Below are 22491 nucleotides of genomic sequence, written 5' to 3'. Positions count from 1 at the left end.
TCAGCCAAGACACAACGAGAAATTTAAGTAAGGTAAATGTTCACAGCTACAGCAGAAGATGCACTAAATTTGACTTTTATATGTTTTAAATGAATCTCTTGTCTCCTGCAGTTTGATATAAGTGTCACTGTAGCCAAAGCTGTGGTATGTGAGCACTTGAATATTACTTTTAAATTACTGTAAAAGCCTCGCACGTCGTTCATGGGTAATTATTTGTCTTCATAACAGCTCTGACGCGTCCACAAAGATGTCAGGCCTACGCAAAAAAGATCTACTCTCATGAAAACACATCTCATCCAAGTGTGTTTATCGAGGATGCTCCTGGCTAGTGAAGCATGAAAGAGATTAAGCTGGATTATTCAAACAAAACCCTTTCTTCTTCAAAATATGAGCAAATCTTTGAAAGAACACTAGTAAATTAGTCTTAACATTTCTCCAAATTTACACTAATCATGGGTGAGGGTATACAGACCCAGAAAGCTTGACAGCTGCTGAAAAGCAAAAAGGTGAAAGATACGTATTTTTGTTTGTATCAATATGTGTCTGTGTGTCTGTTTCATGAGATAATTAATGTATGTGTCTCTACAAGTATATAACTTTTGGAGCCAACCCCGTTCAAAATGTCTGCCATGCCCAAGTGATTTAAGAAACCCCAAAATTGCTACAACATAGTCAGTTTTACAGTTATTGCGCTAACATGTGGTGTTATAGCTGAGAGTCATCCCCATAGCATATTCTGACTGAGCACTTTCAAACTGTGCAAAATCTTTGCTTGAAACTTAATGAAATTGCATGATCCAAGGGACAAATTCAAATGAATGAACTGAATGTTTAGAATTGAATTTTAAGTAGCTTACACAGTTTTTTAATGTAGCAAGTTTTATTTTGTTATACGTCACTTCTTTTATATACTTTTCATTTTATATGCTTTCATATGAATGCTTATTGTTGTGTGTATCTCATTTATGTTTTTTATTTAAAACAGGTCTCTCGTGACTCGGTGAGACTAAACTGTATAAATAAAGGTTGAACCAATGAATGAATGAGCGTACACTACGCATTGTGTATTTTATTTTTGGCCCTTTTGCGCCACCGTAAGGCCACAGGAAGTAATGCGCAAAACCCCTCTGCGCTTAAGAGGCGGAACCGGAAGTTCAGCATGTCCAGTACGTCTGCCGACATTTACGTTTTCCTGAAGAAAAACAAAACTCGTGGAGGATGGCAGACGGTGGAGTCGACGAGCTTTCGCAGCTCGAATATTTGTCTTTGGTGTCCAAGGTCTGCACGGAGCTTGACAACCATCTGGGGATCAACGACAAAGATTTAGGTGAGTATTTTAAACTTTTCAGCCGTCAACGAAAACCAGTTAGCTTGCTAGTTAGCTGCTAGCTAGCTCAGACTCCTGACTCTCCACAATATTTCGCTCAAATATAGTGGTTTTTAAACTATTAACGTCTACAATTTGACTTTAAAATATTTACTGCTATCTAAATTACGTTTTTTTTTCTTTGGGGAGTGGTTCTAACGTATTTTCGTCACGAACGAATCCTCTCCACTAAGGCTAATGTCATGTTTGTTTCACCGCTTTGTAGCTGAGTTTGTCATCAGTCTCGCTGAAAAACAATCGAGCTTCGATGGATTTAAAGTTCTTTTACTCGACAACGGAGCCGAATTTACAGTAAGTTTGGGCTGGGTTTATTGTATATTTAATTGCACATAAAGGAGCTAACTAGCCCTGGAGCTGATGTATCTCGTTTGTTTACTGTAGGACTCTCTCATCAGTAACTTGCTTAGACTCATTCAGACGATGAGACCTCCTTCCAAGTCATCATCCAGTAAAGGTGAGACAACTAAGACGTTAGTCCTCTTCATGTTGGACATCTGTATTAAAATGATAATACCTCCTAACTAATGAATGCTCCATTTCCAGCCTCTGATGTTTTGGTCAAACCAAAATCCGAAAAAGAAAAGTTGAAAGAGCTGTTTCCTGCACTCTGCCGAGCAAATGATCCATCACCAAAGGTTTGTTTATTTCAGTATTCACAAATATTTTGTTTATTATCTCTTTTTATTAAGCCACCTAATTGCAACAAAACATAGGACATTGTAGATTTTTGTGTTGTAAAGGTTTTAAAAAGATACATACATTTATGAATCTATGAGGGTTTACTATTGCACTATTAAAAAAAAATTCAGGAAGTAATATTTTGATTAAGATGAATACTTTAAAACCGTTTTTCTTTCTTTTTATTGTTTGTAGCGCCTACTGGATGAAGATGATGTGAAAGTAGCAGCTGATGCAATGAAAGAACTGGAGATGTTTATGCCCAGTGTTAGTGGGACAGACTCCAAAGTGAGCAAAAACAAGTAAGACGACGTTTCTATTTATAAATGTGTAAAAGTTGTATATTTCTATTCAGTTTTAATTTGTAAATGTTGGCTTATTATAGTTACTTTATTGTAATTTTCCCTCCAATATTCACAGATCAGAAAAGAGCAGACGTCACAGCCGGAGTCGCAGCAGAAGCAAAGAAAGAGACAGACACAGAGACAGGGATCGGGACAGGGACAGGAAGAGACGACACCGCTCTCGATCACGTTCCAGGTCTCGCTCCAGAGACCGCGATCGTCACAGAGACAGAGACCGTGGAAAAAGAAGAGACAAATCTTCCCGATGGGCTGATCGTTCTCCCAGCCCCAGAAAAGACCAAGAGAAGGACTCTGACAGGTGGAAGGACAAACACGTGGACCGGCCTCCACCGGAGGAGCCCTCTGTTGGTGACATCTACAACGGGAAGGTCACCAGCATCATGCAGTTTGGATGCTTTGTTCAGCTGGAGGGGCTAAGGTCTGCATAAAGTCATCAGTCTTATTTAACACATCTAAAATATATATATCATTATCTTTTGTACATTCAAGGTCTTTTCCTTTAAATTTGTCATTTTATTTTTCCTGTTTAGAAAACGGTGGGAAGGTTTGGTCCACATTTCTGAGCTGCGCAGGGAGGGCCGTGTGGCCAATGTGGCCGATGTTGTCAACAAAGGCCAGAGAGTCAAAGTCAAGGTGCTGTCGTTTACCGGCTCGAAGACCAGCCTCAGTATGAAGGTAAGAAAACAAATGGTTCCGTAACATTTTTTTGTGGGGAAATCAAGTGCAATGAATTTAATCATGGGTCTACAGTTCAAAAAGTTAAATGTTCAAATTCCTCTTATCCTCAAATGAAATTTAAAATGTTTATCATCTCTGGTTCTTCTATTTGGGTTTATCAGTTTGTAAATTACTTTCTGCTTCATTCCCCCCAGGATGTGGACCAAGAGACAGGAGAGGATCTGAACCCCAACAGGAGGAGGAACGTGGGTCCTGAGGGTGGAGATGACGTTTCCATGAGGAACCCCGACAGACCGAGCAACCTGAACCTGGGCCACGCCCCTGAGATGGAACAGGACGACACGTTGCAGCGCAAGAGGCTCACAAAGATCTCTGACCCGGAGAAGTGGGAGCTCAAACAGGTGAACACTGGAAGCAGTCGGTTGTCATGATGCACAGATTCAGGCAGCAGCACTCCCCAATGCAGATTTAAAAAAAAAAGCCATTTTATTTTAAAGAAACTGGTCCAGATGACACGAGTTAACCTTTTTTTGTTGTTGTCTACCTGGATGATTGAGCTTGCAAACCTTTTTTCTGAACCACTTTGGCCTTGGTTGTGCTCAGGCTGTTTCTGTGAGTAGCAAGTTGATCATCTCTAAAACATTTGGTTGTTGTTCGTGATGATTGACTGTTTTGGATGAGTGTGTTTTGCCCGTGTTAAAAGTTTACTTCTGAGATTCCAACAGGAGGTTGGCTTGAAACAGCAGTGAAGGCTACCTGTGGGACAGATCTGGTTGGCAGGCCGTAGACTGAGGAAGTCCTCTGGATGGAGAACGAAACGTTTCTCGTTTAAAGGAACTGGTCCAGATGAAACGATTGAACCTTTTTTGTTCTTTCATTTTATTGCTCTTACGGCATCTGAGAACATTCAGTTAAATATCTACAGTGAAACAGCTGTTCTTCACTAATTATTCAACTCGTGCATCTTCTGTTCCATCTGTGAACATCATTTACAGCCACCGTCTAATTTAGTTATTATTGTTGGCCACTAATCAAAACGTTAAATCAGTTAATTGATCGGCGTGTTTCACTAATTAATCTGAGCGAGTAAGAAAAACACTTTGAGCTTCTTGTGAATAAATATTTTATTAAATTGTTCTGCTCTTTTCTCAGATGATTGCTGCTAATGTGTTGTCCAAAGAAGAATTCCCCGATTTCGATGATGAGACGGGGATCCTTCCAAAAGTTGATGATGAAGAGGGTAAGATGTTGATTTTCATTTGGTGTAAAATAACAACAGAAATGTTCTTTCTGTTTGTGAATTTTCTCTAATTAAATTAAAGCACACCACTAAGAACCAAACCGAGCTGTTCTTGTGGACTTTGTGTCAGAGTCAACTGACCCGGTTTGTGTTTGTTTCCAAACAGATGAAGATTTGGAAATAGAGCTCGTTGAAGAGGAACCCCCGTTTCTGAGAGGACACACCAAACAAAGCATGGACATGAGTCCGGTCAAGATCGTAAAAGTACGTCTGTCACATTTTCTGGGCTAAATAAAGTCAAAGCAGACTGTTAAACTAATTTATCTATTGGGGTAATTTTATTTCCAGGAATCCTACAAGTCCAAAAAAGTGGAAAAATACACACAAAAAAATTATTTGTTTGAATAAGTGTAGAAAAAGTTTGTGAATCTAATTTTTAATTTTAAACATAATTCCTTTAAAAATGATTCAACAGTTGTAAACAATGTTACCATAATGTCCATTTTTATTATATTTATGCCCATTTTAAAGTTTAAATTTGAAATGCGTAGAATATATTTTTTAAAGGTTTAAGAGTCAAGAATTGCAGATGTTTGATTTTAGGGCGGCGAGCCCCCAACAGCACCACATCTCCATCTGTCATTTTCTTTGTGCACATTTAATTTAAAGTTAAAGTTTGGCACTTCCTAAACTCTTTATGTTCTTGTGTTGTGCACAGAATCCAGATGGCTCCCTGTCGCAGGCAGCGATGATGCAGAGCGCTCTCGCTAAGGAGAGACGGGAGCTGAAGCAGGCTGCTCGAGAGGCAGAGATGGACTCCATCCCCATGGGGCTGAACAAACACTGGGTCGACCCACTTCCAGACGGTTAGAGATCCATTAAGTCATTAGAAGCTGCATATATTGATACTAAAGTCAAAAGGCTCTTTCACAAAACAGTTCTGCAAAATAGACGCACAAAGCCGTCTGTCTGTACGCTCCCGCTCATAAATCACAGATGGAGCCGGCCACGTCCCACACAGACGTGAGCTCTCAAACATGAAGCGAGCGTCTCGGAACCAAAGGAGGCGTGCAGCAGACTTCTGCTGAAGTGGAGTGCAATGCATTAAACAAGTGACTGACGTCTCCATCGTATCTTTTTCGAAACATGATAATTAATTTAATTTGGCAGTTCTTTTTGCTGAACCGTTTTTTCAAACTAAATGCAAAGTTTTATGTCATCAGCAATCTTAAATCTGTTTGTTGTTGTTTAATCATGCAACCAGGTGGTAGCACAGACCACACGTCATCACTTTATTAATCCTTAAAGTTTTCACATTTCTACCGTTTCGCCTCTGTTTCTACCTCGCTTTGCAGGTTGTTGGTTTTAACCCTCCCAGCTGCCTCAGTCCACTCAGAAATGTCAAGAGGTGGCCAGCAGGGGTCAAAGTTCTGGTGTTTTGTGAAAGAGCCCGTAGCTGAATTAATATAGCCTAGCATATTTCTTCAGATTCAATTCAAAATAAATGTCTTTACTTTTATAAATTTGGCTCCAAATAACAGATTTAATTTGCTGTGTGGTCGTGTAGCCGCTCATGTTTCATTAGAACCACAAAACAGTCCTGAGTCAGACATGAGACTTCCTCCATGCTGACAAAAACAGACCCTCGGGCCTTCTGCTACTGGAGATTATTATCTGGCTTCCTGCAGCCCCCCCCCCACTGGGCCGGATGGAATCGTTAATGTTTCAGTAAATCCTCAATAAACCCTCGAGTCTGTCAAGTTCCCATTGTTTGTGTGTTTTGATATCACGTGTATTAAAGCTCTACTTTGGTTGAACCGTGTTGTTGTTTTCCAGCTGACGGGCGGCAGATCGCTGCCAACATGAGGGGAATCGGCATGATGCCCAACGACATTCCCGAGTGGAAGAAACATGCTTTTGGGGGGAACAAAGCCTCGTACGGGAAGAAGACCCAGCTCTCCATCCTGGAGCAGAGGGAGAGCCTGCCCATCTACAAGCTGAAGGAGCAGCTCATTCAGGTCCTGCACAGTTTAATACAAACGTAAAGGAGAGGACTCTGTAGAGATCATGTTGTTTTCAGGATGAACCAACACCACATTCACCACAACAACCCGTTCCAAGCATGAGCACTCAGCGTTTACTGAAACAGGATGTTGATACAAGTACTACTATTAATAATAGGGCTGCGAATCTCCGTGTCTGACGATCCGATTCTGATATTTGGCGTCGCGATACGATTTTAAATCTTTTTTTTTTTCTGTTGACATGATCATAAATTTAGTTTCAGTTCTGTAACTGACGAGCTGAGAAGATTAAACAACAATGTAAGCAAATAGAACATTTATTTAAAACAATCATTTTAGGTTCCTTACCGTATCAAATATTTTTTATTCGTTTTGTATTTATACCAAAAATAGGAAAAAATACAGGAGTGCATAAAATTCTGTAACTTAAATTACCAGTATTAGGTTAGTTTAGTTGCCTGAATTTTTCTAAATTTTTTAAAATAATTCATCCATCATCTTTATCCACTTCTTCCTTTTTGAGTCACTGGTATCACTGGTGCCCATATCAACCATCACTGAGAGGTGGGGGACACCTGGACAGGTCTCCAGTCCATCACAGACAAATAATTCAAAATTATATAAAAGTAAACAGACTTCAGCCTACCATGGTACATTAACCTTTAATTCAAAATAAAATACAGACTTCGGTTATTTTTAACCATATTGCTCTAACGTTTATATTTTCAAAACTGAACCTAATATAAAATATACAGACTTCACAGTCTTAACCATATTAATTCATATTTAGTAAATATTTAACAACATTTAAAAACCTGTGCAAGTTTGCACAAAAACTTCTGAACTATAATTTATAAACTGTATCATTTAGAACTGGCTCCAGATGTGTCTCATCTCTTCAACCTGTTAAAAAGACAAATTACATAAAGTTTGTTGAACAACTTGTCTAAAAGTTTTAGTTTAATATGAGAAATAACATTTACCTTTGATCTGCAGCTGCATCAGAGCTTCACCCATTTGTTGTTTCACGGTGAAGTTGTGGAGCTGCTTTATAATAACGTACGTTGAATCCATCGTATTAAAAATAAACCTGAACCCGTCACCTTCACGGAGCTGTCTGATCATAAATCTTTGTGATGCAGCCGGAGATGGAGGGAACTCTTCACAGCCTTTGGACAATCAGCTGGAAGTTCGTTGCAGAGTTCGCTGGTCGGCTGTTTCGCTTTCATCTTCCGTGAATTTTGTCGTATTTCCAAAATACTGTGCAATTTTATTTTACGCTTCTTGTAAACATCTGTGTTCTTGTGAAGCTCTGTCTTCCCCCGGATCATTGTAGGATCTGAAATGATTTTTAAAGACGAAGGGTTGAATCGCGCTGTCCCCCCTCCTCCATGCTAACAGGCTCCATTCAGATAAAGGGAGCTGGCTAACTAGCTTGCTGTACGGTGGCCTACACGGCTCAATTCTACGGCGGCCGAACGGGGAGTAGGAGCGGAAAAAATATAAAACTTAAATGCATTTTGAAATCGATTTTATGGACCTTTAGAAACGATTCAGAATCGCCAGGACTAAGAATCTAGATTCATCGGAAAAAGAAAAGTAATTCTCCACCCCTATTTAATAATAATAATAAATAAATAAAAATAATAAATGCTATTACCCTTCTTACAAGTAGTAGAACCTCTCAACACAAAATCTGTTCCAACAAGTTATTTGTATGTTGAAAATTTACATTTAAGGAAAAAGTATTAAAATGAATCAAGTCACTCGTTCCCACAACCCTCCCCAGAAAAACCTCCATCAGGTTTAACAGTCATTGTTGATCAACAGAACATTACTAAAGCTGAAATATAAACAATACTGAAGACGTGTGAGCGTAGGAGACAACGTTTCTGTCACTGACCTCTTCAAAAAAAACATGCAGCTCTCAGCAGCACATGTGGAATAAAAATGTCAGTTTCAAAGCGTTAGCTGAGCGTTAGCTTAGCGCTTCCTTTGGCAGCTTCTAATCATTAAGCAGCTCGTTAAGGATCTTCTGGTGGAAGACTGATGAACGGTCAGTTCTGGCCGTATCCATTCGCTCCACTGGCCCAGTCAGGCCTCATCACTCCTCACTTGATGGTGATCTATAGCTCTTAGTTGTAATAGCTGAGAGCGGATGGAGGTTTTGTACAGAGCCTTGGGAAAGTGTTCGCTCCCTTGAACTTTTCAACCTTTTGCCACATTTCAGGCTTCAAACATAAAGATATAAACATTTTATTTTTTGTGAAGAATCAACAACAAGTGGGACACAATCTTGAAGTGGAATGAAATTTATTGGCTGTGTCAAACTTTTTTAACAAATAAAAAACTGAAAAGTGGGGTGTGCAATATTATTGGGCCCCTTTACTTTCAGAGCAGCAAACTCACTCCAGAAGTTCAGTGAGGATCTACGAATGATCCAATGTTGTCCCAAATGACTCATGATGATCAATAGAATCCACCTGTGTGTAATCAAGTCTCCGTATAAATGCACCTGCTCTGTGATAGTCTCAGGGTTCTGTTCAAAGTGCAGAGAGCATCATGAAGACCAAGGAACACACCAGGCAGGTCCGAGATACTGTTGTGGAGAAGTTTAAAGCTGGATTTGGATACAAAAAGATTTCCCAAGCTTTAAACATCCCAAGGAGCACTGTGCAAGCAATCATATTGAAATGGAAGGAGTATCAGACCACTGCAAATCTACCAAGACCCGGCCGTCCCTCTAAACTTTCATCTGGAACAAGGAGAAGACTGATCAGAGATGCAGCCAAGAGGCCCATGATCACTCTGGATGAACTGCAGAGATCTACAGCTGAGGTGGGAGAGTCTGTCCATAGGACAACAATCAGTCGTACACTGCACAAATCTGGCCTTTATGGAAGAGTGGCAAGAAGAAAGCCATTTCTCAAAGATATCCATAAAAAGTGTTGTTTAAAGTTTGACACCTGGGAGACACCAAACATGTGGAAGAAGGTGCTCTGGTCACATGAAACCAAAATCCAACTGTTTGGCCACAATGAAAACGATATGTTTGGAGTAAAAGCAACACAGCTCATCACCCTGAACACACCATCCCCACTGTCAAACATGGTGGTGGCAGCATCATGGTTTGGGCCTGCTTTTCATCAGCAGGGACAGGGAAGATGGTCAGAACTGATGGGAAGATGGATGGGGCCAAATACAGGACCATTCTGGAAGAAAACCTGTTTGAGTCTGCAAGAGACCTGAGACTGGGACGGAGATTTATCTTCCAACAAGACAATGATCCAAAACATGAAGACACATCTACAATGGAATGGTTCACAAATAAACCAGGTGTTGGAATGGCCAAGTCAAAGTCCAGACCTGAATCAAATGGAGGATATGTGGAAAGAGCTGAAGACTGCTGTTCACAAACGCTCTCCATCCAACCTCACTGAGCTCGAGCTGTTCTGCAGGAAGAATGGGCAGAACTTCAGTGTCTCCATGTGCAGACTGGTACTGGTATCGATGCATGCTTCTCTGTTTTTAAGGATGTATTTGTGCTCATTCATCGGTCGGCGTCGTTAAATCCTCCTCCTGTTGATCTGTTGCAGGCTGTTCATGACAACCAGATTCTCATCGTCATCGGAGAGACGGGCTCTGGTAAGACCACGCAGATCACTCAGTACCTGGCAGAAGCAGGTTACACCACCAGAGGGAAGATCGGCTGCACGCAGCCCCGTCGTGTCGCCGCCATGTCCGTTGCCAAGAGAGTCTCTGAGGAGTACGGGTGCTGTCTGGGACAAGAGGTGAGTTTCTGTTGCTGGACCCACCACGTCTGTTTAATTTCCAAACAGCTGATCGGTTGTGTGTGTTCTGCAGGTGGGTTACACCATCCGGTTTGAGGACTGCACTAGTCCCGAGACGGTCATCAAGTACATGACGGACGGTATGCTGCTGAGGGAGTGTTTGATCGACTCCGAACTGGGCCAGTACGCCATCATCATGTTGGACGAGGCCCACGAGAGGACGATCCACACGGACGTTTTGTTTGGTCTCCTCAAGAAGGTGAAAACCCAGAACACACGATCTTCTTGTCAATGGTCGATATGTGAAAGTTGCTGCAACGAGAACTGCTCTGAGCATTCGTTTGGTTTTAGACGGTACAGAAGCGCACGGACATGAAGCTGATCGTAACTTCGGCCACGCTGGACGCCGTCAAGTTCTCTCAGTATTTCTACGAAGCGCCCATCTTCACCATCCCAGGAAGAACGTATCCAGTTGAGGTTCTTTACACCAAAGAACCCGAGACCGACTATCTGGACGCCAGCCTCATCACCGTCATGCAGATTCATCTGACTGAGCCTCCAGGTTAAAAAAAAAAACCGCTCATCTCGTCTTCACCTGCAGTTTTAACATGAATGTCTGCTCACAACCTGTTCTCTGCTCAGGTGACATCCTGGTCTTTTTAACGGGTCAGGAGGAGATCGATACCGCCTGCGAGATTCTGTACGAGAGAATGAAGTCTCTTGGACCCGACGTTCCTGAACTCATCATCCTGCCGGTTTATTCTGCTCTGCCCAGTGAAATGCAGACCAGGATTTTTGACCCTGCGCCTCCAGGAAGCAGAAAGGTGACAACAGACCTCTGGAACATGAACTAATACGAGTCCTCGTGACTCGGTCACACTACCTATTTAAATAAAGGTTTAATAAATAAAATAAAATGACAAGCAGTGCCGTGCAAAAATATTAATTGGATTAATTGTCCTAGTATAAGGCAGCACCTATTATTATATTATACACCTGACAAAGGGTTTCTTAACTTTATATCTTATTTTTCTCTCAACATGTACCCCCACAAATATATATTAAAATGGCCGCCTCGGCACTGTGATGTGTGCCATTACTTTCCTTGGCGTATCGAGTTACCATGGCGACGCAATTTGCAAACAAAGCAGCAGTTTTTCTCATTCAAAACGCATGACAGAACTCAGTAACTGTCATTCTTTGAAATATTGAGCTGAAATTTGCTCCGGTCGTACCGGAGAGCGAGTTTTCATACAAATCAAGAATCCAAGATGGCCGCCTGAGCTAAAAAGGAAAAATACTATAAATCAGCTAATTTGTGAGACATTTCGCTAAAAGTTTGTGTGGCGAAAGCTGAGAACATTTCCCATCACGTACTGAATCCAAATCAAAAATCCAAGATGGCCGCCTTAGCCAAAAGGGGAAAAATATAACTTTTAGAGCAATTCAGCTGAAATTTGGTGTATTGATAGCTGAGAGGAAACCCAAACACGGTACTCTCAAATAAAATGTTTAAATTGGCAGCAGTGTGCGTCAAAGTTTCTCCAGGAACTTTCTAGTTCCTCTTGAAATTATTTCAGTTTTGCTGCTTTACAACCTGGAATATAATTGGATTCTTATTAAAAGAAAAAAAAAATCCAGATTAACGGTTTAATGAAAAAAGAACAAATGTGCTCACTCAAATCTTTAGCTTAAGAAGCCACAGGATTAGTTAAATTATATTCTCTTGGCCTGTCACGATAACGGATTTTGCTGGCCGATTAATTGTCTCAGAAATTATTGTGACTAACTAGTAATTATTGTCAAATTTAAGAAGAAATGTTGGTTATTTTTTGTGTGTAGTACCTTTTTTCGACCACCGGATGGCAGTACAAAACTGTTTGAACCGAAGGATGGATAGTGAGGGAGCGAGCAACGTGTCTCTTTAAGAAAAATGGGAGGGCGGCCCCTTGACGTGACATGGGCTGTCTCTCTTCTGTTCTCAAAATGGCGGACGCTCAGTGTAGTTTGGGCTCTTTAGCATTTTTCACACAAAGCTTTTAATAAAAATTCAGTAAACAAGTTCTCAGCTGTTTGAGCAGAGAAAAACAACTTTTTACACGAAGGCACGGGTTTCAACTGAATTCTGGAGCTTCGACAAGACGGAGGTTTTTTCCCCCCGAGGTCGTCGGTTAACTTAGCTCGTAGCTTAGCTTCTTGCTTGTAGTGAAGAGAAGAAACGATAAAGCCGATACATGAAAATGAGGTCGATAATTGTCATTTATCATGCGATTAATTGATTTATTGTTTATCGCGACAGGCCTAATATTCACCTCCAGGTAAGGTTCAGTTTATACTGAGGTTTGGTTTGTGTTTTACTTCTGGAAATTCTTCTCTTTTTAAAAAAATTGGAACAAATTCCACATGTTCATTGTCTAAATTTGTTTTATTTCAGTTTTAAATTGTGAATTAGTTTAATGTGCGAGTCCAGCCCTTGTGTTTCTTCTAAAAGTCATTAGTGAATTGTTTTGAGGACGTTCCTTCAAGGACCAATAAAAAGCAGTTTCTGTTCTTCAGGTCGTTATCGCTACAAACATCGCCGAGACGTCTCTGACCATCGATGGGATATATTACGTGGTGGACCCCGGCTTTGTCAAACAAAAGGTCTACAACTCCAAGACCGGCATCGACCAGCTGGTGGTGACGCCCATCTCACAGGTACGGGGGTCTGATGTTTTTAATTAGAAGAATACGAAAGAAGTTGTCGCACAACTTCATTAAAGGTGAATGAACTAAAGTAAGCATGAACTTGACGTCAGGCTCAGGCCAAGCAGAGGGCGGGCCGCGCCGGCAGAACCGGTCCAGGGAAGTGTTACAGACTTTACACTGAAAGAGCCTACCGGGACGAGATGCTGACCACCAACGTGCCGGAGATCCAGAGGACCAACTTGGCCAGCACGGTGCTGTCTCTGAAGGTCCGACTGGTTTTTAGCGTTCATCTTACGTTAATTAAAAGCTTTTAAAAGTTTCATCAACCCGTTTCTTTTCTTCTCTCCGCCAGGCCATGGGCATCAATGACCTCCTGTCCTTTGACTTCATGGACGCTCCCCCCATGGAGACGCTGATCACAGCCATGGAGCAGCTCTACACGCTGGGAGCTCTGGATGACGAGGGCTTACTCACACGGCTCGGTAGAAGGGTGAGGAGAGCTTCCACCTGCAGTTCTTCTTAAACGCTCTTCTTGCTTTATTTTTATTTTCTTCACCAACATTCTTTAACCCTCTGCCCTAGATGGCCGAGTTCCCTCTGGAGCCCATGCTGTGCAAGATGCTGATCATGTCGGTCCATCTGGGCTGCAGCGAAGAGATGCTCACGATTGTGTCCATGTTGTCCGTTCAGAACGTCTTCTACAGGCCGAAGGTACGTTCATCCCAGCAGGATCTATCTGAGAGCGTCAAGTTCTTTTTTTTTTTTTATGAATTCTGTTGTAACAACTCACAGAACCAGACGAACCTTTTTAAAATGCACTTCTCATAAAGAGTGCATGGATTGGTTCAGGTGTAAACTGCATCCAGTCTTATTAGTGAGAGTACAGTGATTTCTGGATTATAAGCTGCTACATTTTTCACACGCTTTGAACACGGCAACTGCAACGATGTGGCAAAGTTATGGATTTTTACGAGCTCCATGCTGCCAAAACATTTAGCCTTTAAAAAAATCTGTGTGTAAATATTTAATTTTACAACGTGGACACCTGCAGCTTATACACAACTGTGTCCTATATATATGTACAAATTATTATTTTGTTTTTTTTGTTAGTGGGCATGGCTTATATTCAGGTGCACTCAATAGTCTGGAAATTACAGTAATTATTCCGTTTTTATGTTTCAGGACAAGCAGGCCCTGGCCGACCAGAAGAAGGCAAAGTTCCACCAGCCGGAGGGCGACCACCTCACCCTGCTGGCCGTGTACAACTCCTGGAAGAACAACAAGTTCTCCAACCCCTGGTGTTACGAGAACTTCATCCAGGCTCGCTCCCTGCGCAGAGCTCAGGATATCCGCAAGCAGATGTTGGGCATCATGGACAGGTAGGAGTCGCTTACATTTTCAAATCGAAGCGCGTTGAACAACGTGGGCGTTGTATCTTAAAGTTGTACTTTTTCCTCCGCAGACATAAACTGGATGTGGTGTCGTGTGGCAAAGCGACGGTACGAGTGCAGAAGGCCATCTGCAGTGGTTTCTTCAGAAATGCAGCCAAGAAGGATCCTCAGGAGGGCTACAGAACCCTCATAGATCAGCAGGTCGTTTACATCCACCCATCAAGTGCTCTGTTCAACCGGCAGCCTGAATGGTACGAGCTCATCTCCCTTCAACCATTTAAACCAGAATCGTCCCAGTAACATCTCTATTAACCAGAACTCAAAACTGACAGGCCAAGCGTTCCTTACGCTCTTTGCCTTTTTGTGCCAGAGCTTTAACTAGAAATCACCTCGTAGAGACGGGACGGTTTTATTTCAAACCATGTTCAGGTCTTAAAGCGCCGTCTCGTCCAGCGACGAGCTGGTGTGAGCTCTCGTTTAGCTCGACCACAGTCCAGGGTCTGTAAAACTGAGACGAGACATTTTAGGTGTTTGCTGATCGTAGTTACCTGTGGCAGCCATCTTAAATAGAGTTGACTCCAAATGTTGGAGTTTTAAAGGTAGATGACATGTTGGTAGGTCGGTTGTGATAAACAATAAATCAATTAATCGCATGAAAAATGAAAATCCGACCTCATTTATCGGCTTTATCATTTCTTCATGTCTCTCTTTCTACTGAAGACACTGGAAGACAAAAAGACTCCACTCCGGTTCTTCACTGACCCCTCCCTTTCTCTTTAAAATCCGTTTTAATCGTCCAAAATTGTGTTTTTGGGGTCATTAAAAGCAGCTAAGCTACGAGCTAAGCTAACAGGCCGACCTCAGGGCAAGAACGTTTTGTCGAAACTCCAAAATTCACGGTCGAAACTCGTGTCTTCGTCTAAAAAGTTTTTTTTCTGCAAAAAGAAGCCGAGAACTTGTTTACTAATTAAAAAATTTTTTTTATTAAAAGCTTTGTGTGACCAGTGCTATTCTCACACCACAAGGAGTGTCCACCATTTTGAGAAGCGAAAAACAGGAAGGGGAGACAGCCCATGTCACGTCAAGGAGCCTCCCTCCCATTTTTCTTTGAGACACGCTGCTCACTCTCTCACTATCCATCCTTCGGTTCAAACAGTCTTATACTGCCATCCACTGGTCAAAAAAGGTACTAAACACAAAATTAACCAACATTTCCTCTTAAATTTGACAATAATTACTAGTTATTGTCAAATTTCAAACATTATTATCGTTTATCACAATAATTTCTGACAGTCCATCGGGCAGCAAAACTTGTATCGTGACAGGCCTACGTACTGGTTTAAGCAAATATGTTGTTTATTTGTTTAGCACTTGGAGAATGTGTTAGGAAAGGCTGAAGCAAAAACAGCTGCATCATAAAGTGATGTAAATAACTACAACCAGGAACATGCCTGTTGGTTTATGCCGTGAACTTGTGTTTGAAGCTATTTAATATTTTATTTAATTCATTTATTCGTTCATTTAAAAGAAACAAAACAAATTCATCAAAAAGAAACATTGAATGAAGAGTGCAGAAAGAAGAAAAATCTTATATCTGCCCCTTATTTAGAAAAAAATATATAAAATAACTTTAAACGATCGCTTAAATTAATCACTTTAATTTCCACTTTAAAGCTTAGAATAAAAACAAACATGTTTTGTGTTAGAATTTAATTCTAACTTTAAAACTTATCCAACATTAGTAAAACTTACCTCAAGTTGCTTTTTTTAGACATGCATGCATATATTTGTACAAATTGTACTTGAGAGATTATTACAGCCTCATGTAAAATCAATGATGATGATGATGATGATATCGGAACTGGATCGGTATCGGCCGATATTCAGATTTAGGGATCGGGATCGATCGGAAGTAAAAAATAAATGGTGCATCCCTAGTTGTTACCAAAGTTTGAACTATTTTGGAGTTTTAATCAAATTGGCGTGACTCGGCTACACCCAGTAATTTCTTTCTAAGAGTTTAGGTTCATTAGCAGCTAACGGGTGGGGCTGAAGTGATCCGGGTGGACGGATCAGCATCTGTGGCCAGTTCTTTGGATCTGCTGTGGGACAGACCGCTGCGTGAGCTACTTCCTGCCCACAGCCGTCATCGTCTAGAACAACTTTATAATGAAACCAGGATAACGAGTTACGTTTAATTTCCCTTTGGCGTTAATAAAGTATTTTTGAATGGAAGTAAAATATCATTTGATGTGTAGTCCCTGAAGTACACGTAGGAAGGATGCTCGGCTCCTACCACAACAAAGTCTGTCTCTAGATCTATAAAATGGACTGAACCGTCATCATTTTTGTGTTTTGTAAGTCCAGCTGGCTGTAGTGGCCATCTTGAATAATGTTGACTCCGACAGTTGATCTGTTGTACGTCCGTCATCACTGAGTTTCATTCAATCCATCCAGTGGTGCATGCTGGGTAAACGCAGCCCTGCAGACATGATCAGCTGACGGAGATAAGAAGTCTATTAATCTCAAGCTTCACCTCTGGTTCTAGTTTTTCAAGTGCTGCTTATATTCGACTCACTTGGTGCCATAACTTTAACCTACTGGTCCTAAAACAAAGTGTTGTTTGATTTTTGTTTTTCATTTTCTGCTCATAAACGTAAACTTTCTTCGTTTCTTCAGTAACGTCCCATTTAAAGGCTCCTGTACTGAAACTGTTGCGTCTGTTCTCCGCAGGGTGGTGTACCACGAGTTGGTCCTGACCACCAAGGAGTACATGCGCGAGGTGACCACCATCGATCCCCGCTGGCTCGTAGAGTTCGCTCCCGCCTTCTTCAAAGTGTCCGACCCCACGCGTCTCAGCAAGCAGAAGAAGCAGCAGCGCCTCGAACCGCTGTACAACCGTTACGAGGAGCCAAACGCCTGGAGGATCTCCCGCGCCTTCAGACGCCGCTGACGCGGGTGACGTCGCTAATCTGCAGCGCAGATGTTTGGGCGGTGGCGATGTCATCTTCACTGCGGTACTGTACCAGCTTTGGACACACGGATCAGGATGCGGTCTCCTTAAATTTGTGGCTTCAGTCATTTTAATCGTTTTAGAGCAGAAACTAATTAAGAGCCGTTTTATAGATTCTGTGTAAACTGATGGATTATTTATTTCTTCTGTTTTAAATTGGACTCACATTATCTGAAAATGGACCTGAGGGAAGTTTAGTTTGATTTTTTTTTTTACTCTTCTGATTCTTTGTTTGACCAAAATGGTTGAACATTGTAAAAATATCTGTGTATCAGACCTGAAATGAAAAAAAACTGAACGTTTGTCAAAGTTTAATTTTACTGTAAATACAGATGAACAAAGAAAAAACACACTTTAGTACTTTTTACCTTCAACATAAATGTAAATACAAGACTTTAGTATTTCCTCCTCAGAATAAGATGTGGTGTAAAATATGTAATTACTCTCTGTTCACTTATTTTTCCACTTCAATTAATTAATCAGATGTAAGTCACAAATTAATTTAACAGCTGAAAATAAAAAAAACAACTCAAATATAAGTTGGTGCTAAAAATCTAAATTAATTTTATTTTAGATCAAATTGAGGGAAACCTGTAGAACCAGTTTGTAATTTATATTTCTAAAATAAATTGTGGCGTGCAGTTAAAGTGCACGACGGAGACGGAAAGCACCGCGACTCGGTCTTCTGCTGCTCGAGGACAACCCTGGGCTGTGTTTAAAATCTGCTCGTGAAGTTGGTTTTCCTGCCAGTTCATCTCGGTGAAACGAGACGCGAAGATATTCCAGTGACGTAAAAGAGGAGTTTGACGAGAACAGCAGCTTATTGCAAGAAAACAGAACCTGCTGATCAAATAATTGTAAGCGAAGTACAAAAAGTTCACGCTCAACAATCCGACAATGTTCAGTCCTTTGGATGAAAAAGACAAAACGTCTCAGAAAATAAAAAACGTCCAGATGACGTGACTGAACATTGTTGGATTTTCCAACACCTGGATCCGTCATTCTGGTTTTTATTTCTACTTCCTGTCCTCTCGAACCCCCGCTGGTCAAAGCAGACAGCCGAGGTTACTTCCTGTTAAAAGGGAGGTTTTCCTTTCCACCGTCTCCTTTGTGCTTGCTGAGGATGGCAGCGAAGTGAAGGTTAAACACAATCTGCTGCTTCCTGAGGTAACTTTTTATTAATTGGCTTTTTTTAATGTACATAAATGTTTCTGTTCAGCGCCCTGAGACAACTTCTGTTGAGCATTGGAGCTATACAATAAATAAACTGAATAGAAATGAAGCGTGGACCAGTCTACATGACTGTGATACCATTCACGACCAGCAGGTGGTGGAGCTGTTTGTGCTTTGCAAAGTTGAATTAACTGCTGGCCATCGTGAATCATGTTCAAGATTTAATCAGTTGTAGATGCTTTCCAGTGGCTCGTCACTAACGGACAGATCCTCTTTCACGATGGAGGATAATTAAAAAGAAACGACAAACCATCACGACTCTCGTTGGGTTATTATCATGGGTGTTTATTATTAAGCGATCGCTTCAACCCGTCAGGTTGAAGTGTTGAGAGGAATGCAGCTCTTAAAAACAAAAACAATCCCTACTGAGATTAATTTAAAACAAAAAACCATAGCCTTATATACAAGTGGAAGGGGTGGGTGTGTGCAAGAGGTGCTGGGAGCGAGGGGTGTCTCAGGATGTGTATGACGATGGGTTGGTGCAACAAGGAGGACTTCTGAAGGTGGAGGGGAGGGATTCTGGCTTTAGTACATGTAGCCTTTAGAGTAGGGCTGAGGGCCCATGTTTTGGGAGGGTTGTTCAGGGTTGTAGGGCACGCCCTCGTCCAGATGTGAAAGGGGCACCGTGTCCTCCTCGTTGACGTAGCGCTCGAACTCGGCCTTTAGGCTGGGCCGCTGATTGTCGGGGAAAGCCAGGGAGATGAGCGCCTCGGGCTCGCACACAAACTTGTAAACGTAGCGCTCCCCGGCCACCTGCGCAGAGAGGAGACTCGTGAAGAGCTAAACCTCACTCCTTTGATTTGACGTGAACACTTCGGTTAGTTTCTGTACCTTCTGCATGATTCCCTTCTCGTAGTAATAGCGCAGAGAGCGACTGAGCTTGTCGTAGTTCATGGCAGGACGATTCTTCTGCATGCCCCACAGTCTGGCAACCTGAGGAAAGAAAATACTGCCGTTACATGTCGGGACAGTTTGTCTTGGATCCAACCTTTGTCGGCTTCCCAGTGACTCTGGAAATTAGGGAAAACCCGGAAAATGACTTTCACATTTTCCAGACAGGGAAAGCTCGGGGAATTTTTCATTCAACCTTTTATACAGGTCAAGAGCTTCAGATCTTTTTGCAAGATATTCCAGGAGCGGAGTAGGAGAAGGCTCTTTTCTCTAGTTCAGTTCTCACTGAGGGGACACTGCAGGTAATGATGTCCTGAGGGCGCACGCTGTAGCTGCACTCACGCAGAGACATGTAGGAGGAGATGTATGAAAGCAGCAGACCAAGAAGTGATTTAAAGATGAGAAGTGGGAGAGTCTGCGTGACGTTAAAGGTGTCCAGTTACAGTACTGGGTGCAGTGGTGGGTACAGTAGTTACAGCCAGTTATGAATCTTCGTGCACCGTGATAGACAGCATCCAACATCTGCAGGGTTCTTGTAGAGAATGTCACCGTGATCAATGGAGGGAAGGAAAGTCACAGATACAAGGTGTTTTCTAGCATTCAGAGTTAGACAGGATCTGTTTCTGAAGAAGAAACCCAGTTTAACTTTCAGTTTCTTTACCAAGTTTTTGACACGAGGCTTGAAAGAGAAGATGTGAATCAACCAAGATGTTCGTAGGAATCGACAAACTGAACACCTAAGATTTTGACATGACCTGTATTAATGGTAGTATTCTAGTATCACTGAGTCCATGTTCTGCTTCCACAGCGTGCACAGTACATGTATCCAGTACATCTACTACCAATTTATTTTTGGAGTTCACGCTGTTCAGGATAGCCGACAGTCGTTAACACAGCGGCAACAGATAACGTGAGGTTTGACATGACTTCCGTCTAAATGTCTAACCTGAAAGGTGGCGGGTGATATGCATTCCTTCAAGGATCTTTTCATCAGCAGCTGTTTGCAGTACAACAGTGTGACCACTAAGGGTCCTCAGAAGCCTCTGCATGACAGGACCAGGGCTGAGTCCTCCACATGTGGACTCACTTCCTTTTTCATGTAAGCCATTACCACTTGAATGTAACTGGAGTCGAGCAGTGTTTGCAGAGAAAAGGGGAGTGATGGTCGTCTGAGCGCAGCCATAAAATGTCGCTCCAGCCCTCAATTAAACTCTCAGCTGAGCTGCTGAAGCTGCCAACTCTGAAAGAAAAGTCGTACAACAACCCCACACAGCTGAGCGGGAGGAAGTCAAGCCGTTGGTCTGCTGTGCTGGTTTATGTTGGGGAGGGTAGAAACTGTAAAGCAGGGGGGGTTGGGGAGTGATGCAGTCTCAGAGTGCGCTCTCAACCCTAATTGCTCCAGTAAAACTCTCAGCCCATTCATTTTTAATGCACAGTAAAGAGACGATGGACAACACAACACGGAGCCGTCCGTTTTCAAACTCTCCTCCAAGGGTTTCATGTCAAACAGACTTCACATTGAGAAAATGTCCCATCATAAAGAAAAGTGTTCATCGTTTCATGTTCTCAATATTGAATGGCGGACTAACGGAGGCGATGACGATGAGGAAGGCGGCCCAATGCCAACTCCTTTAAACGCAACAAAATATTTGAATTATAACCCGTGTGCTCTGCTCAAATCAGGATTATATTGAGATTATAACATTATGTGGAGAGGTAACAGATCTATTCAAAGTCAAGAAGGCTGGACGGAAATAAAGTAAGAAACAAAATCCAGACAAGATTACCGTCGTATTCATGGTTAATGTGTCCTTTAAATGAAAACTTGTTACCAGATGCCAACTGGTTGGTTTCACACTTTAAATTTGTATAAAAAAAGTTTTTTTTTTAATTTAAAGGATATTATTGTTTATTTTACCACATGTGTTGCATCTTTTAAATGTTGTAAACACCAAAAATAATTAAAAGGACATTATCCTGCTCTATCCACGTTATCCCTGGGGCCTCTACTATATAAATGATTATGGTACAACTTCCTGTCAGACAGGAAGTAGTAGTCGGTATTGGCTACCATGGTAGCAGAGCACGGCATTCAGTTTATCAGATAAAACTCTGTTTTTGTTTTGTTTACATTTATTTAACAACCGTAAAGTTTACTAAAATAGTCGTGCTGAGTTCAGGTACCTGATGTGTTCACGGCTGCAGGAACAGATCAAACTAAATCAGCGGCTGCAACAACAGAGTTTTGAACACGGACCCAAAACAAAGAGCGTTCCTGTGAAAAGAGGTTTATTTTCCATCTCCTACCTACAGATGAAGAATTAAAGAAGAATGTGTCTGAAAAATGTGAACCCTGTATGTGTGTTCATTTCACTTTGTTGACAAACGGTCGACGGAGGAAAACCTGCATCCTACTTTGTGTCTGGACGACAATAAACCACCGGAGAAGAGACGCCGGATCCTCGGAAGGATTGAAAACAGTGACGAGAACATGAGGGATGATTTCAGGTGTATGGAGGTCACAGCTTTATAGTATTTGTTCATCTTCAGCTTCATGATTTTCTTTGTAATGAACCAAAGCTCAGTGATGGAGGACTTTAAGGCTTTGTCTGGACTCTGTGTCTGATTTAAGGTCAATAAGATTGTGTCCCACCTATTTTAACAAAACACACCGACCTTATTGCTGTGGAGACACTGATACACCTCAGAGCTTTTCAGCTTGTTCATCACTTCACTGTCAGAAGAACTGAGTCAGTGAAGTAGCTAAACATGCTTGTAGATGTAGCTAAACATGCTAGTAGATGTAGCTAAATATGTTAGTAGAAGATGTAGTTAAATATGCTAGTAGATGTAGCTAAATATGTTATTAGATGTAGCTAAACATGCTAGTAGATGTAGCTAAACATTCTAGTAGATGTAGCTAAATATGTTAGTAGAAGATGTAGTTAAATATGCTAGTAGATGTGGTTAAATATGCTAGTAGATGAGGTTAAATATGCTAGTAGATGTGGTTAAATATGCTAGTAGATGTAGCTAAACATGTTAGTAGATGTAGCTAAACATGTTAGTAGATGTAGCTAAACATGTTAGTAGATGTAGCTAAACATTCTAG

General features: G+C 41.5%; 2 protein-coding genes across 2 annotated transcripts in view; one reads left to right on the top strand and one right to left on the bottom strand.

The window, feature by feature from the left end:
* The first annotated feature begins 3883 nt into the window (after positions 1-3883).
* On the top strand, positions 3884-17821 carry dhx8 (DEAH (Asp-Glu-Ala-His) box polypeptide 8). Its single transcript, XM_037691594.1, has 15 exons — positions 3884-4348; positions 4515-4612; positions 5067-5214; positions 6185-6366; positions 9969-10163; positions 10237-10422; positions 10515-10725; positions 10806-10987; positions 12720-12860; positions 12962-13117; positions 13204-13341; positions 13434-13562; positions 14034-14230; positions 14314-14493; positions 16976-17821. The coding sequence occupies exons 1-15, from the start codon at positions 4261-4263 to the stop codon at positions 17193-17195; spliced, it is 2451 nt and encodes an 816-aa protein (XP_037547522.1). The 5' UTR covers positions 3884-4260; the 3' UTR covers positions 17196-17821.
* A 938-nt stretch (positions 17822-18759) lies between these two features.
* Positions 18760-22491, bottom strand: part of etv4 (ETS variant transcription factor 4) — a 60545-nt gene continuing 56813 nt past the window's right edge. Inside the window, exons 12-13 of the mRNA XM_037690954.1 lie at positions 19320-19421; positions 18760-19241 (exon numbers count right to left, since the gene is read on the bottom strand). Of these exons, the coding sequence (XP_037546882.1) occupies positions 19014-19241; positions 19320-19421 (330 nt within the window). The 3' untranslated portion in view covers positions 18760-19013. The remainder of the gene's footprint in view (positions 19242-19319; positions 19422-22491) is intronic.

Source organism: Nematolebias whitei, chromosome 17, assembly GCF_014905685.2.
Source record: "Nematolebias whitei isolate Nwh7 chromosome 17, NemWhi1, whole genome shotgun sequence".
NCBI classification, from domain to species: domain Eukaryota; kingdom Metazoa; phylum Chordata; class Actinopteri; order Cyprinodontiformes; family Rivulidae; genus Nematolebias; species Nematolebias whitei.
This window is presented reverse-complemented; position numbering and strand designations above follow the sequence as displayed.

Coding starts and splice junctions, on each gene's coding strand:
- dhx8 (XM_037691594.1), top strand. CDS start 4,261: ATGATTGCTGCTAATGTGTTGTCCAAAGAAGAATTCCCCGATTTCGAT. Junction 13,342..13,433: donor TCACACGGCTCGGTAGAAGG/GTGAGGAGAGCT, acceptor CCTCTGCCCTAG/ATGGCCGAGTTCCCTCTGGA. Junction 14,231..14,313: donor ATGTTGGGCATCATGGACAG/GTAGGAGTCGCT, acceptor TTTCCTCCGCAG/ACATAAACTGGATGTGGTGT.